The following is a 17,927-nucleotide window of genomic DNA, read 5'->3' as shown; positions in this document are numbered from 1 at the left end:
TGTGTCTCTTAGGTTTGATGATCAGCTGAAAAATACATAGTGTGATTACAGTTCTTACCAACTGTAAATGTTGCAATTTTTTTCAGGCTGGTTAAATCTCTTTCCACAGACACCACACTGGAATACATTGTCGAGTGTGTATCACACTTTTTAGTCACATTGATGTTTAAAGCCTTCTGAAGCTGATAGAATAAACAAACATTTCTCCTTTTAGGTTCAAAAGGTGATCATATTCAAGTCCTGATGAATCGAGTGATTTTGTCAGACCTTGACATCACATTCTGTCTGAAATTTCTACTTGAAAATTCGACATCTGATATCCAGTACAGGATAGAAATTCAGAATGACTTCATAAAATTGGGTGCGTATTTGAAGGAAATAAATTTGCAGGGGAATGGGGATATAAAAGGGAATGGGACTGGCTCGATTGTTCACAGGGAGTCGGCATGGATTTGAGTTACCAAATGGGAAGTACCTTCTGTACTGTAATGACTAACTGGAAATATATAATGTATCTACTGTACTAAATTACAAGATGAGAAATAATAAATGTACTTTATTACAGAACCATAAATAATACATCTAATGTGTGGCACGGAACACCACTCGGCATACTCTGTCCTATATTAATTTAATGTCAGCCATCTCCTGGAGAAACCAGCCCTTTAATTGTGAACATTAGGAAAGAGACCATCCTTTTAGCCAGACAAATAAATGTGTCAAGCTGAGGGAGCAAAGGATGTCTTTAAGAGGGAGAGAGACTTGGGCCACCCTTTCCAGAGTCTGCCCCTCCCTGGATTCACTTTCTTTCCCTTCAGTTGCTGCAAGTCCCCAATTTCCCCCAGAATGAGAAAAGAAATGGAAAGGGGGAGAAAAGAAAGTTTTTTACTCACAGATGTCGGTTTCTTTTCGTTTATCACAAATACGTTAACACAAAACAATTACAAATACACAAAGAACAAATGTGAAAACTACATTACCAATGGCTAATGCCATCCATTTATCAATTAATGAACCCTTCCTAAATAGAAGGTAGTAACGGTCATAGTTTTCCAGGGCATTGCCCTCTAAATACACCTCCATTTACAAATCATAACCTACAAAGTGACAAACATTAGTACAACACAACAAGAATAAACATTGCAGCAAATCCGCCGCCCTCCAGGGCACCGCCTCCCGGGTTTTTCCCCTGCCGGGGGATGCAACCCTCCAGAGGTACTCAGGTCCGGGGATTCCACCTGACGGATGTTCGGCCGGAGGGAGGGGAAAGGGAAACCACCCCGAACCTACTCAATCCGGACTGCCTTCCGGAGTTTCAGCCGGGGCGGTGGGAGAGGCTCTCCGGGATACTCAGTTCGGGTCGCCTTCCCAATTTTTCTCCCGGAGAATAAAATCCCTCCGGTGTTCCTATGTCCAGGGCTTCACCACCCAGAACTTTCCCCAACTGGATGTCACACCCCCCGGGGGTGACTCTATCCAGGGGGGGGATGCCCCCCAGGCCACAAATAATGCAAATAATTTCTGTTCGTTTGTACAAATATGATATTACAAAACAATTACAAACATGCAAAGAACAAATATGAAAAATACATTACCGCCGGCTAACGCCATCCATTTATCAATTACTACCTTTCAGTTAGGAAGGGTTCATCATCGATTACAGTTTTCCAGGGCATCGCCCTCAAAATACACCTCCCTTTACAAATCATAATCTACAAACATTAACACAACACCACAACTGTACACAACAAAAAATAAACACTGAAGCATAACCGGATGTCACACCCCCCGGGGGTTACTCTATCCAGAGGGGGATGCCCCCCAGGCCACAAATAACGCAAGGAAATAGACGGGGGAGGGGGGAGGAACAAAGCCCCAACTATCATAACAGGAAAACCACATATTACAATAACAAACAATCCATTCACAACCATACAATTGTGAAACATTTCGGAGGCATCGCCTTCCAGAGCTTCGCCCATCAACATTACACCGTCCAAAGTCGACAAAGCTCAACTACAGTCCTCCAGAGTCCACCACTCCGGGCCAGATCTTCCAAAATCACACCCACTGGGGCTGCACCGTCTGGGGTCACACCTTCCGCGGCTGAACCTTCCGAAACCATAGTTCCCAAATGGCTCCTCCCTGGCTTGGGTCTTCCGAGATTGCATCTACCTGGGCCACGCCTTTCAAGGCACAGGAATCCCAGCGAGAGCAGCATTCAACAAGCCCCAGCCGAGACAAAAAGTTCTTACACAAGTCACGAACCCAAGCACTTGAAACAGAAACTTCACGCCGACCAAGGCGCTCCTCCCAGCGGCCACATTTCCAAAAGCTCACCGCAAGGCGCGGATAACTCCCAGATGTCGGGGGTTGTCTTAAAGTTACAACAAAGTCACTGCAGTGCAGGTTGTGACCAGTGGCCGGAAAGAGACAATTTAATGGGGGGTCGGGGTAAGCATTTACACCTCAGACAAGTGCGAATACCTTGTGTTAAACCGACCTTCCCAACACTTGGTTTCGATGTCAGCGACAGGAGGAAGTTTGAGTCTGTCGGAAACTCATTCACACAAAGCCCGCGCTCTGACTGGCTGGAGGACCAGAGTCCTTCCGGTCCTCCAACTCTTCCCATTGGTCAACACCTCTCAAGGGTTGGGCTCTCCCCCGCACATGCGCAGCTTCCCTCTCCTTTGGACATGCGCAAGGAGAGGGGGAGATCACCGAGCGGCTTCTCGCTCTTACCGGACCGTCGTCCGGTTGCCTGGAAACCTTGGCTCGAGGAGGTGCGGGGGAGAGGGGGGGGGGGGAACAACGGGTGGGGGCAGATTCCCTGTGTCCACGCACCGGGCCTGCGCACTGAAGCCCGGAGACGTCACCGCGGAGCAAAGTGATTCTTATTGGTTGATTCAGGCCGGGCTCCTTTGTGACATCACGATGCGGATGTTGGCCAATGCACTTCAGAGTAAAACTTCCTCCTCTGAGCAACATCTCATTCTGGGGGAAATTGGGGACTTGCAGCAACTGAAGGGAAAGGAACTGAATCCAGTCTGTATATTCCACACATTTGTACTCCAGTTATATAGACATATATCTATTTGGCAGCCTGTATGGAGATTTTCAGCTCTCTGTGTCAAGGACAGGAAGTATTGAGCATGGATCTGTCAATCAGCACCTTCAGGCGAATTGGGAGGGTGAATAGTAGATACAGCAGAGTGAGAGTGGAGAGTGTGTGGGATGGAGATTTCCAGCTTTTGGGGAATGAGAGAGTAAAGAATGTTCAATAGAAACTAGAATTGTCTGTTTTGAATTTCTATCCTGCACTAACATTGATTTTTTTTAAAAATTCCTTTTACAGAATATTACAAAAAAGTTGTGGAACGAAATCTCAAACCACACTTCACATCAAGATTTAGCAGAGTGTCTTGATTCATCGCTTCCTGAATATCATTGACCTTTGAATCTAGAAGGAGAAATGTTTCTCTGCTCTGTCTGGTTCAGAAAAATTTAAACATCAGTGTGACTGTAAAAGCATTGAGACAGACTTTCACACGAGTGAAAATATTCCACTGAATTTAGAAAGAGCTTTACTGTGTTACACAGTCTGAAAAAAGTCACACCATTCACAGCAGGGAGAGACCGTACACGTTTTGTGTGTGTGGACGGGCTTCAACTGCATGTCCAACCTGGAGGGTCACAAGGGTACCTGAACCATGGAGAAACCGTGGAAATGTGGGGACTGTGGGAAGAGATTCAGGTCACCGTCTGTGTTGGAAACTCATCGACGCAGTCACACTGGAGAGAGACCGTTCACCTGCTTGGTATGTGGGAAGGGATTCGGTGAGTCATCCACCCTACAGACACACCAGCGTGTTCACACCAGGGAGAGACCATTCATCTGCACTGAGTGTGGGAAGGGATTCACTCAGTTATCCAATCTGCGAAGACACCAGCAAGTTCACACGAGGGATGGACCATTCACCTGCTCCACGTGTGGGAAAGGATTCAGTAATTCATCCCAACTGCTCACGCACCAGCAAATTCATACTGGGGAGAGGCCGTTCACCTGCTCTCTCTGTGGGAAGCGATTCACTCAGTTATCCAGCCTGCAGAGACACAAAGTCACTCACACCCAGGACAGGCCCTTTAATTGCTCTGACTGTGGGAGTTCTTTCAAAAGCTCTAGGGATCTGATGGACCACCAACGTATTCACACTGAGGACAGACCGTTTAGCTGCTCTCACTGCCCAAAGAAGTTTATACGGTCATCCACACTGCGGAGACACCAGAGAGTTCACACTGGGGAAAGGCCATTCACCTGCTGTGTGTGTGGGAAGGGATTCACTCAGTTATCCTGTTTGCAGAGACACAATTTCACTCACACCAATGAGAGACCCTATAAATGCTCTGACTGTGGGAGTGGATTCAAAAGCTCTCAGGAACTCATGTCCCACCAGCGCACTCACACCGAGGAGAGACCATTCAGCTGCTCTCACTGCTCAAAAAGATTTAGAATGTCATCCACACTGCGGGTACACCAGCGAGTTCACACCGGGGAGTGGACATGCACCTGCTCCGTGTGCGGGAAGGGATTCACCCGGCCTTCCCACCTGCAGACACACCAGCGGGTTCACACGGGGGAGAGGCCGTTCATCTGCTCTCAGTGTGGGAAGGGATTCACTCGGTCATTCCACCTGCGGAGACACCAGCGAGTTCACAAATGACAGGGGTTAGAATCTCCTGACATTTTTGCTGTTAATCACATCCAGGACTGGACTGTGTTCATTTTGGTATTGTACGAATACTCCTTTAGCCTGGGAGTGTTAGGAAACTGAAAGGGTTAAAAATCACAGTTTAGAAAAATCACTTAAGCAGTTATAAGAGAAACCAAAGGTCTTTATTAATGTTGACCCAGATAAAGATCTGAATATGGGAGAAGTGATTGATATCACAAACCCAGACACAAGCTGAGATGTTAAGGATAACTTGCAGCAATAATGAATTAGGTCAGCTAACATGATTAAGGCTTCATGCTGATTCGGTATTATAATTAAGCAAGCGCACGATGGTAGGGATTGGTGTTTAACATTTGTAGCTTATGCATGATGTAACCTTAACCAATAGTTGTGAGTGGATAGAATAACTCCTATCCCTTGATTTGGTCTATGTTAATTACTTGTAATCAAGTTGGAAACTATATCTGCGTGTAATCCTGAATTCTGTACTCTGGCTGGCCATAGCTGACCCTCCAGGCTCCTAGCTACATAGCTTGATTTAACAGATGTTATGAAAACTCCATGACTTGATATGGCTACTTCAAGGGAAACAAAGTTGTAATATATTAAGATGTTGAACACCAAAAAGCCCCATAACAGAAACCAAAAGTAGTTTTAAAGGATTTACATTTTTATGGGTAAACATTAGAAATAACGTCTAGTTTTAGGTGGGTTTAATTTCATGTTTCTGTAGCTGGAAGGGAACTGTAGTTAGATTTCACATGTCTGTTTGGGGTTTAGTTTCAATCCAAGCTGAGATACTATTGTGTTTAGAGCTTGCTGTGTTCCCGCTGCCTCGGCAAAGCAGCCAGCATAATTAAGGACCCCACACACCCCGGACATTCTCTCTTCTACCTCCTTCCTTCGGGAAAAAGGATAGAAAAGTCAGAGGTCACGGACCAAACAACTCTTCTCTGCTGCTGTCAGACTTTTGAATGGACTTACCTTGCATTAAGTTGATCTTTCTCTATACCCTAGCTATGACTGTAACACTACATTCTGCACTCCCTCGTTTCCTTCTCTATGAACAGTATGCTTTGTATAGCGTGCAAGAATCAACACTTTTCACTGTATATTAATACATATGACAATAATAAATCAAATCAAAATATAGTTGCAACTAGAAAGGCCTTGGAAGGTAGCAAACAGCTTTCTACGTTCTTTAGTTTTTAGCCAAAAGCTTGCAGCAGTTGCAGGCAGTTCGAGTCAGATCATCTATGCTTGGAGAAGCTAGAGAGAGAGAAAAAACTCTCAGCTTTGCTATCAGAAAAGCTGTACAATGGAGTAATATGCAGCAAGCAAACTCAAGAGGAACTTGGGACTGAAAACCTGGAAATAGAACAGGGACACCAGACAAAGCTGATAAGGAATACAACCATAGGGCTGAAAGGTGCCCATCAAGTCTACACCAACTCTCCGAAAGAGAGGACCTCCCCTCCACTCTATCCCCAGCATTTCCATGGCCAATCCACCTAACCCGAACATGTTTAGACTGGGGGAAGAAACTGGAGCACCCAGAGGAAACCCACGCAGACGGGGAGAACATGCAAACTCCACACAGTCATTCGAAGTGGGAACTGAACCTTGGTTCCTGGTGCTCAGGCATCAGTGCTAATAATTCTGCCACCAGGTTGTTTGGTTGAGTGAGAATAGGTGAGAATGCTGGACAAACATTTTCTAAAAGTAATACTAAAGATTACAATGTCTTAATACATTCTGTGAACAAATTGTAAAATATGGAGAGGATATCAGGATTTTTGTGACAGAGAGAGCCAGTCAGGGCAGTGACAACCTGTCAGGGTGATCTGAAATCTTGGCACAGATTTCTTGCTAAAAGCAGAGCGGGAGTTCTGGTCAAAAGGGTCCTTTGGAAAACATAGACTAAATTTGGAATGTGAATTGCTAAGTGAATGTATTGCTGCAAAAGACTGTAAAGTGTATTTTGGGAGTGGAGTTTCAAAACTTCAGATGACAAACATTTGGGGGGATTCTGAGGAGAAATCCGCAGACACTAACTTTGTGTGTTAATGAGACCATTGTAGCTTCAAATGTACTTTGTCATCCGTGTTAATCCTAAAACCTGTGTGTCAATGTTATACTAAAGGAGGAGTAAAGGAGTATTTTATTAGAATCCATTCTTCATGCTTAAGTTTTTTTTTTCTTGTTAAAACTAATTAGTGATCCTGTGACTCTTCCTCCACATTTGATTAAAAATAGTAAAAGTTTTGGTCTTTAGATCCAGGGTTTTGTTCTGGGATTTTCCTGTCCAGATATATCAATTGGAATCCCACAGGATTGCACATTTCCATTAAAATGGACACAAAACAGGTGCAGGAGGAGGCCATTCAGCACTTTGAGCATGTTCCATCATTCATTATCAACGTAGCTGATCATCCAACTCAATAACCTGTTCCCACTTTCCCTGCCTATCCTCTGACCTCTTTTCTCCCAGGAGATATATCTAACTCCTTCTTGAAACCACACAATGTTTTGTCCTCAATTGCTTCCTGTGGTAGAGGATGGCACAGCCTCACCACTCGCTGTGCACAAAATTCCTTCTCATCTCAGTCCTAAATGGTTCACCCCGTATCTATAGACTGTGAGCCCTGGTTCTGGACACCTCCACCTCAGGAACATCCTTCTCTGTCTAGTTCTGTTAGAATTCCACAGGATTCTATGAACCTCCATGTTTTTTCTTGCAAACAATCCACAAAAACTGAACAAGCACATTTAATTTGTCCTGATCACTAAATAGTGTTTTTCCCATACTTCAGATGGATCTAAAATAAATACAGAAAGAACTGGAAAAATGCAACAAGTCTGGCAGCATCTGTGGAGAGAGAAACAGAGTTAATGTTTCGTGTCCAATGTAACTCTACTTCAGAACTAAAGAGAGGGAGAAATGTGATGGGTTTGATGCTGGTTAGAAAGGGGGGAGGGTCGGGTAGAACAAAAGGGAAAGTTGGATTGGTTAGAGGGCGGGTGAGATTAAATGTCAAAAATGTCCTGGAACAAAAGGCAAAGGGAGAGGTAATGGTTGTAGTAAAGAAACAAAGCATTGATCCAGAGTAAGTGTTAATGGCAGAATAAAGGACAGCTCTGTCTGGAAGCAAAAAAACATGAAAACAAGATGCAGACTGCCACTCAGCAACAAAAACAAATCAAAATGGAGGACAGAGTTCAGGGTGTGAAGTTGTTGAACTCAATGTTGAGTCCAGAAGGTTGTAAAGTGCCTCATCGAAAGATGAAGGGCTGTTTGTCCAGTTTGTGTTGGACTTCTCTGGAACATTCCAGCAGGCTGATGACAGAAATGTGAGCATGAGAGCAAGGTAGTGAACGTTCCTCTTCCAGTCCCACAGCAGAGTCAACTGGCAAACCTGGAAACACAGGAACCACTTCCTGGTGAACGTCCACAGCAGCATGACCCTCTGCCATGTTCTCAGTAATGGTTACTGACTCTGAAACTTTTCCTGACTTGGGGTCATACCGCAAGCGAATATGGTCTTGGTGTCTGTGAACAACTCTGCCAATTTGCAGTCTCACGTCCCAAGATACTGGACTACTTTGGTTTAAAATTATTCCCGGTAACCACCTTTGGTTGCTCCCAAAGTTTCTGATGTAATCCTGATCATCCGGTTTGGACTGCCTCTCTTTGGCGTGGTAGTTTTGTCCCTCCTTCTGCTTCTCTCGTCTCCTGCTCACTTTTGCTCTGAGATCTGGGTGAAGCCGATCCAGATGAGACTTCAGCCTTCTACCTAAAAATTCCACAAGAGAGAGTCTGGTTGTGGATTGTGGCGTGATGCGATACTGGAACAAAAATCTTGAGAGCTTTGTTCTTAAAGTATCACCTGCCATTCTCCTCAATCCCTCCTTCAGAGTTTGAACAGCTTTCTGCTAGACCATTTGTAGCCAGATGAAACGGCTCAGTACGCACATGGCGTAGACCATTCTTTTACATGAATTCCTGAAACACCTCACTTATAAACAGAGTTCTTCCAACCAAACACATGTGATTCATGAAAGGTCCCCCAAAGTCCACATGTAGTCTGGACCATGGCCTACCAGGCCACTCCCAAGGATAAAGTGATAATGTACCCAGTGTGCTGGGGGGAATGAACTCAGGAGGATCTTTCAACACTCAAGCCTGGTGTAACTCAATAAACCAACAGTTTATTGAGTTACGCCAGTGGGGAGAAGCCACAGGGGCTGACCATGTGCAACTCCACCCAACAAAGAAAATCATCAATTCTTATACAGTTACTCAGCCCATCCCGGCTGGACACAATCCAATCAGAATGGTTATAGATTACTTACATTATATATAGGTCCAATGAAATTAGTACCTGGACATGATGGGACTCTGTGATCATCTCATGGACAGATAGGTACCCCACCATGATGTTTTCCAGACTCCCTTATCTACCATCCTTGGGCTTTGTACATAGACTCCCTTAGTTTGAAAAGGGGTGGATTACAAGTTCTCAGATGGACGTCAGCACCCTTCCTTTGTTTTAATCTAAGTCTGGGAATCATTTCTCTTCAATAATCTTTCCTTTTAAACTATTTATTTCAGTATCCAATCCCAGAATTTTACTTTTCATTGTGTTAATTGTGTCAGAAACAAATCTTTGGACCTGACAGGAAGTTTAATCCAAGATCAATCCAACACAGGATTGATCTGTTGAAGCGGTTTTTTTTTGGGTTAGTATCACCAAAAACTTCAGCTAAATACAAAGACTCTCGAAGCAGTATCCTGGGGAAAGACATTTTTATTTGACCAACGCGCTGGGAGAAATCAGACTCGGAGAATCCCACTGTCCTCTTTGTGAACACAATACATTTGTCAATAATAATTATACATTTTTCAAATTCACTTCTCCTACCTACTGGTCCATTCTGACTGGATACGAACCAGTCATCATCAGTACAAATCATTGTTAACAAATGTCATATACTTGAGCCAACTGCATCTTGTCCTCTGACATCATTTAAATCATTGGTCTGTAAAATCGGGAAGCTCCTTCCCCTTATTGCCTCGCAACCTCTACTAAGATCCCATGAAGTTTGGAGGTAACATTCCTACTGTCTTGCAATGATGCAAATAGAAGGATTCAAAAGTCCAATTTTCACTGATGTGGTGAGCTTCCTTTATCAGAAAAATTAAATCTATTTATTTGTAAAGCCTGGGAAGCTTATACTTTCTGCAAACTGCTAATAAAAAAACTAGACTCAATGGCTCTATTGTTCTTAAAGAGTGTGGTTCTTCTCGCTCAGCTATCTTTCCGTTATGCCTCAAGGCTGCCTGCTTTTGGCCAAAGTTTACAGAATTACAAAATACATCTGAAATACATTTTCAAAATCCAAAATACATGTTTAAATCTTTTAATACATTTTAAATTTAAATCCCCTAACTGTGGTTATGTGTTTCTATGCAGACAGTACCTCTGCAAACAATATATGGCAGTCTGTAATTCTTAATCTAAATTCACCTACTCAGTTCTCATATTTTTTTATTGGTGTTTTATTTTTTTTTATTCATTCGTGGGACATTGGTGTTGCTGGCTGGCCAGCATTTATTGCCCATCCCTAGTTGCCCTTGAGAAGGTGGTGGTGAGAAGCCTTCTTGAATCGCTGCAGTCCACGTTCTGTGGGTTGACCCACAATGCCATTAGGGAGGGAATTCCAGGATTTTGACCCAGCGACTGCGAAGGAACGGCGGTATATTTCCAAGTCAGTATGGTGAGTGGCTTGGAGGGGAACTTGCAGGTGGTGATGTTTCCATTTATCTGCTGCCCTTGTCCTTCTAGATGGAAGTGGTCGTGGGTTTGGAAGGTGCTGTCTAAGGATCTTTGGTGAGTTGCTGCAGTGCATCGTAGATAGTACACACTGCTGCTACTGAGCGTCAGTGGTGGAGGGATTGAATGTTTGTAGATGTGGTGCCAATCAAGCGGGCTGCTTTGTCCTGGATGGTGTCAAGCTTCTTGTGTTGTTGGAGCTGCACCCATCCAGGCAAGTGGGGAGTATTCCATCACACTCCTGACTTGTGCCTTGTAGACGGTGGATAGGCTCTGGGGAGTCAGGAGTGAGTTACTCACCGCAGTATTCCAAGCCTCTGACCTGCTCTTGTAGCCACTGTGTTTATGTGGTGAGTCCAGTTCAATATCTGGTCAATGTTAACCCCAAGGATGTTGACAGTGGGGGATTCAGTGATGGTTACACCATTGAATGTTAAGGGACGGTGGTTAGAGTGTCTCTTATTGGTGATGGTCATTGCCTGGCATTTGTGTGGTGCGAATGTTATTTGCCACTTGTCAGCCCAAGCCTGGGTATTGTCCAGATCTTGTTGCATTTGAACATGGACCGCTTCAGTATCTGAGGAGTAGTGAATGATGCTGAACATTGTGCAATCATTGGCGAACATCCCCACTTAGACCTTATGGTGGAGGGAAGGTCATTGATGAAGCAGCTGAAGATTGTTGGGCCTTGGACTCCTGCAGAGATGTCGTGGATGATGAGGGACGCCTGCAGAGATGTCGTGGAGCTGGAGCTGAACTATCTTCCTATGTACCAGGTATGACTCCAACCAGCGGAGAGTTTGCCCCCTGATACCCACTGATTGCAGTTTTGCTAGGCCTCCTTGATGCCACACTCGGTCGAATGCAGCCTTGATGTCAAGGGTTGTAATTCTCATCTCACTCACATCCCCAATTAGTTGAAATTTCTTTAACCTATTATGAATTTCTCTAACATGGTCATGATCATTTCACATGTCCCAAATTTTAAATAACCATTACAATTATACCTCTCATTCTCACGTGTGATTTATAAGCGGATTAAAATTCCCACATGTTGAGTAAAATATCCTGGAATCATGTCTCTGGCCAGTAAATATGGCTCCAGGTTCATAACTTTTGAAAAAAAACATTGTTAATTACACTTTAAAAAAAAATCTGTTTGATTTAAATCACAGACAGAAAACCTCAAAGCTTGAAGCATTCAACCCACAATATCATCCATACACAAGCAGAGAAACTTAGCATGTGCTTTACAAAAACAATAACCAAAATGAATTTCTTAAACGTCCTTGTGATTCTGTTTTTAAACTTCCAGAAATGCCTTTAATTAAAGACTCAAGATAAGGTTAATTCCCCAGAAAGATAAACCTTAACAAATGTAGCCCAAAATAATAATAATAAAACACATCTATAAACATCCACATAAAACAAATGAAGCACACAGGTTCTCACAGCTCGTAAATTTCAAACATTGAATCCTCACATTCTCTCTCGCAGCTATAGCTTCTTAAAGCGACAGAACACCACAAGCTCACAACTCCTTGATTAAAATAAGATACAAGAGTCTCCATTCTCCTTCATTATAACTTACCCTTTTTAAAGCCAACTTCCAAGGTCTGATTTTATAGGCAACATCTAGTCCGGATTGATTGAAAATCCCAAACACGTTACCGCCTGCAAAATTTTTTATCTGGGGTTGAGGTGACAACACAATAGAATTCTCAGTTATTCCAAATTCCTCCAGGCTATGATTAAAATTTCCAAATTTAACTGGTTCCCATAAATCCTCAATTATAAACTAAAATAGACGCCTGAGTTTCCGGGTAATTTAAAAACAAATCAACTGTCTGCTGAAAGGGTTAACTTTTCCACAGAACCTAAAGGGGTGGAGAGTGAGCAGAGAAAACTTGGCACACAATTACATCACTTTACATAATTTTTAAAAACTTCTCTAACAACAAAACAAACTTGATTTTAAACTTCATCTATTCATTTTGGGATGGGTAACTTCTGTTCTTTATAAACTGGTTCACTTGTTTTATTAATTCTACATGGGCTCGGAGAATCAGAACCCAGACTTTATCATCCTTATCCTTTTTCTCCTTTTGCCACCACTCCCTCTGTTTTGCGGGAGGGTCGTGGGGATTCCAATCAAACCTAATCATTTTATCATAGAAGTAAAATACTGCGGATGCTGGAATCTGAAACAAAAACAGAAAATGTTGGAAAATCTCAGCAGGTCTGACAGCATCTGTGGAGAGAGAATAGAGCCAACGTTTTAAGTCTAGCTGATCCTTCATCAGAGCTATGACAAGGGGTCATCCAGAGGCGAAATGTTGGTCTATTCTCTCTCTACAAATATATATATATAACACAGCTGCCTCAGCCTTGGCCCACTCTAACACATAAAATTGTGCAATGATAGCTGGCAGGTCCAACAATTGGTCAGAAGATAAAAAATGGCCAAGAATGATGAAAAGACTAAGGGAGGAAAAAATAGAGTATGAGAGAAAACTAACTCATATAAACACCAATTGTAAGAGTAAGTATTTGAGAAAAAAATTAACAAATGGAGCACTGGTCATAGAGCAATACAGCATGGAAACAGGCCCTTCGGCCCAACCAGTCCATGCCGACCATGGTGCCCTCCCAGCTAGTCCCAATTGCCCACATTTGGTGCAGATCCCTCTAATCCTTTCCCATCCATGTACTTATCCAAATGCTTTTAAAATGTTACTTGTGAACCTGCCTCAACCACTTTCTCTGGCAGCTCATGTCATGTACGCACCACCCTCTGTGAAGATGTTGCCCCTCAGGTTCCTTTTAAATCTTTCCCCTCTCACCTTAAACCTACGCTCTCTAGTTTCAATTCCTCTTCCCTGGGAAAAGGACTGTGTGCATTCATCCGATCCAAGCCTGTCATGATTTTACACACCTCAATAAGGTCACCCCTCATTCTTCTACATTCCAAGGAATAAAGCCCTAACCTGTGTGGTGAACCATCGTTGGTTCCCACTGGATAGTACTGAGCCAGGGTCTGGCCAGTACTACAAGGATGTACATATGTTACTGTTGGGTTGTGCTACTTGTTGCTGTTGGGGTTAGGGTGGGGTTGTTACTCCTTTGTACTGTAGTGTTGTGGCACATCCCAGTCGGGCTCCGCCTCCTGGGAGAGGTATAAGAGTCCCTGCTCTGGCCGGGACCCCTTCAGTCTGGGATAGTGTATATAAGTACTGGCTGCTTCATTACAGTAAATAAAAGCCTTTCATTTACCGAGCTCCTGGCCTCGTGTTTGAGAAGCGCATCAATTTTATTTACTGTTGTTAAACTCTCGTCAAAGAGAAAAAAAAAAAGAGAGTATGGAGCAGATCCTGAAGCCAGAACGCCTTACACTAGATCCACGTGCGGTGGGCGCTTCTAACACCTTCGACCACTGGCTGAAGTGCTTCGAAGACTACCTGGCAGCCTCCGCAGCGGTCACCACAGATGATGACAGACTCCGGGTCCTCCATGCGAGGGTAAGCGACACTGTCTACCTCGTGATCCGTGCGGCCAACGATTATACTAAGGCCCTCGAGTTTCTGAAGAAGCGCTATATCAAACCACCCAATGAAATACACGCTCGTTACCTCCTAGCCACTCGATGACGGCAGTCTGGCAAAACAATGGAGGAATATGCGAACGAGCTCCTACAGCTAGCCAGGGGCTGTAACTGCAAAGCTGTGTCGGCTGAGCAGAGCATGAACGACCTCGCCCGAGATGCGTTTGTGGCGGGAGTCGGATCGTCGTACATTCGACTTAAGCTGTTGGAGAAGGGTAACCTTGATCTTACCCAGGCCATCGAGCTAGCGGAGATGCTCGAGACGGCCTCCAAAAGCTTAGTATTATATCCGGAGGACCATGTGGAGACAACGTGGCAGGAGCAGTCGCCAATCCCTCCTCGTCCCTCGGGTTCGAAATGCTGCGTAATGGCGTGCTCACACTCGGGCCAGACGACGGCAGCAGCCCTGGGTGGCCCGCGGTGTTACTTCTGTGGGGGAGCGAAGCATACTCGGCAACGGTGTCCCGCTAAAGCTGTGTTGTGCACCGCATGCGATAAGAAAGGGCACTATTCGAAAGTGTGCCGATCTAAACCCAGGAACGGCAGTGCGGCCTGCGATTCTTCAGAGCTCGGGTCTTCGTCGTCGAAGTCATCGAGGGGTTCGTCCACGTGCGAGGCCAGGACGATGCCATTGCGGTCGACGGAGTCGGAGGTGTGTGACCACCAGGGGTCGCTGAGTTTGGCGCCCTCACCCACGTGCGACTCATGGGAGCGGCCATGTTGGTCGACACTGACCGCGAACGACCAGCAGGGGTCCTCCTCATCGATTTCAACTGCCTGCAGTGGCGCTCATGAAGCAACGGTGGCGTTGATCATCCTGGACCAGGCCAAGCCTCATAGACTTGACAAATCTATGATGAACATCCAGGTAAATGACCACGTGATTTATTGTCTGTTTGACAGCGGGAGCACTGAGAGCTTTATCCACCCAGACACTGTGAAGTGGTGTGGACTCCAGATTCAACCTGCCAAACAGACAATCTCTATGGCATCGAGGTCCCGGTCTGTCGCCGTGCTAGGGAGTTGCGTGGTAACTTTGAAGGTGCAAGGCACAGTTTATGAGCGTTTCAAGCTCCTAGTGTTGCCGTATCTTTGTGCGCCAATACTTCTCGGACTAAACTTCATGGTCCACTTGAGGAGTGTAATCCTACAGTACGGTGGGCCACTCCCTTCACTGGTCTGTAGCCTCTCGATGCTGAAGATCACCACATCCTCCTTGTTCCAGAATCTTGTGCCAGGCTGCAAGCCCATCGCGACTAAAAGTAGGCGTTACAGCGCTGAGGATTGGATCTTCATTAGATCTGAGGTTCAGCGGCTCCTCAAAGAAAGGATCATACAACCCAGCACTAGGCTGTGGAGAGCGCAGGTCGTGGTGGTCAAGAGCGGGAACAAACCCCGGATGGTCATTGACTACAGTCAGACCATTAGTCGATATACGCAGCTGGATGCGTATCCTCTCCCGCGCATATCTGATATGGTCAATCAGATTGCGCAGTACTGGGTGTTCTCCACCATAGACCTCAAGTCTGCCTACCACCAACTCCCCATTCGCCCAGAGGACCGACAATACACGGCTTTTGAGGCGGATGGTCGCTTGTATCACTTTCTCAGGGTTCCCTTTGGTGTCACCAATGGGGTCTCGGTCTTCCAGCGTGCTATGGACCGAATGGTGGACCAGAACGGGCTGCGGGCTACCTTCCCGTACCTGGATAATGTCACCATCTGCGGCCATGACCAGCAGGACCACGACATGAATCTCCTGAACTTCCTACGCACTGCATCTCGCCTGAACTTGACCTACAACAGGGAGAAGTGTGTGTTTCGTACGCGCCGTTTAGCTATCCTAGGATACGTGGTGGAAAACGGGGTCATTGGCCCTGATCCAGACCATATGCACCCCCTTTCTGAACTTCCCTTACCTGCTAGTGCAAAAGCACTGAGAAGGTGCTTAGGCTTCTTCTCTTATTATGCGCAGTGGGTTCCCAACTACGCGGACAAAGCCCGTCCGCTCATTAAGTCCACGACTTTTCCCCTAACGCCAGAGGCCCGATTGGCCTTCGATAAACTGAAAGCCGACATCGCGAAAGCTACGATGCACGCTGTTGACGAGTCCATCCCCTTTCAGGTGGAGAGCAATGCATCTGATTTCGCCCTGGCCGCCACACTTAACCAGGCGGGCAGGCCCGTCGCATTTTTTTCGGATGCCCTCTCGCGTGGAACATGCGCCAGTATACAGGAGGACCGTTTGCAGGCCCTCCATAATGACCTATGCCATCCTGGGGTCACTCGGCTCTACCACTTTATAAAAGCCCGCAACCTGCCTTACTCGGTGGAGGACGTCAGGTCAGTAACAAGAAGCTGTCGGGTTTGTGCGGAATGCAAACCGCACTTTTACCGACCTGACCGGGCACATTTAGTCAAGGCCACTCGTCCCTTCGAGAGACTGAGTGTCGATTTTAAGGGCCCCCTTCCTTCGACAGATCAGAATCTCAACGTGGTTGACGAATACTCCCGATTCCCCTTTGCCATCCCCTGTTCTGATATGTCCTCTGCCACGGTCATCAAAGCCCTGCGGAGTCTTTTTACCCTGTTCGGGAAATGTTAGGGGGAAGTTTTTCACACAGAGGGTGGTGGGCGAGTGGAATCGGCTGCCGTCAGTGGTGGTGGAGGCAAACTCAATAGGGTCTTTTAAGAGACTCCTGGATGAGTACATGGAGCTTAATAGGATGGAGGGTTATAGGTAGGCCTAAAAGGTAGGGATATGTTCGGCACAACTTGTGGGCTGTAGTTTTTCTATGTTTCTATGTTTCTATAATCACAAATACAATAGAACTGTTTCATACTATCCCTTTAGCTGATTCTATACAATCCCTTATTCATACAGTTTCAAATGTTGAGGCTAATCAGAGCTTGAAAGTAAAGTAAAGTTTATTCATTAGTCACAAGTAAGGTTTACATTATCACTGTTCAGGTCAATGCACCTAACCAGCACATCTTTCACAATGTGGGAGGAAACCGGGGCATCCAGAGGAAACCCACGCAGACACGGGGAGAATGTGCAAACTCCACATGGACAGTGACCCAAGCTGGGAATCTAACCCAGGTCTCTGGCACTGTGAAGCAGAAGTGCTAACTACTGTGCTACTGTGCCGCTCCTCTTGTCTGTCTTGTCAGTACAATTATCTTCATTGCACATTCTTTACATACACAGCAATTAAACTTTTACATTTTACAGCAGATAAAACTCAGTCTTTCACTATAACTACTAACTCATTATTGATCCTTTAACTATAATTCAATTAAGGTTCACCACTTATTGAGTCATCTGATTTGATTTATTATTATCACATGTATTAGCTTACAGTGAAAAGTATTGTTTCTTGTGCGCTATACAGACAAAGCATACCGTTCATAGAGAAGGAAAGGAGAGAATGCAGAATATAGTGTGACAGTCATAGCTGGAGTGTAGAGAAAGATCAATTTATTGCGAGGTAAGTCCATTCGAAAGTCTGATGGCAGCAGGGAAGAAGCTGTTCTTGAGTTGGTTGGTACATGATCCCAGACTTTTATATCATTTTCTTGACGGAAGAAGGTGGAAGAGAGTATGTCCAGGGTGCGTGGGGTCGTTAATTATGCTGCTGCTTTCCAGAGGCAGCAGGAAGTGTAGACAGCGTCAATGGATGAGAGGCTGGTTTGCATGATAAACTGGGCTTCCTTCATGGTCCTTTGTAGTTTCTTGTGGTATTGGGCAGAATAGGA

The 17,927-nt window shown here is 45.1% G+C and overlaps 2 protein-coding genes across 2 annotated transcripts in view; both read left to right on the top strand.

The window, feature by feature from the left end:
- The window catches only part of LOC144510907 (uncharacterized), a 347,486-nt gene that overhangs the window by 48,508 nt on the left and 281,051 nt on the right, over positions 1–17,927 (top strand). The window lies entirely within an intron of this gene.
- On the top strand, positions 895–6,906 carry LOC144510468 (uncharacterized). Its single transcript, XM_078239915.1, has 2 exons — positions 895–2,783; positions 3,356–6,906. Exon 2 carries the CDS (start codon positions 3,711–3,713, stop codon positions 4,719–4,721), a length of 1,011 nt encoding a protein of 336 aa, XP_078096041.1. The 5' UTR covers positions 895–2,783; positions 3,356–3,710; the 3' UTR covers positions 4,722–6,906.

Source organism: Mustelus asterias, chromosome 23, assembly GCF_964213995.1.
Source record: "Mustelus asterias chromosome 23, sMusAst1.hap1.1, whole genome shotgun sequence".
Lineage (NCBI taxonomy): Eukaryota > Metazoa > Chordata > Chondrichthyes > Carcharhiniformes > Triakidae > Mustelus > Mustelus asterias.
This window is presented reverse-complemented; position numbering and strand designations above follow the sequence as displayed.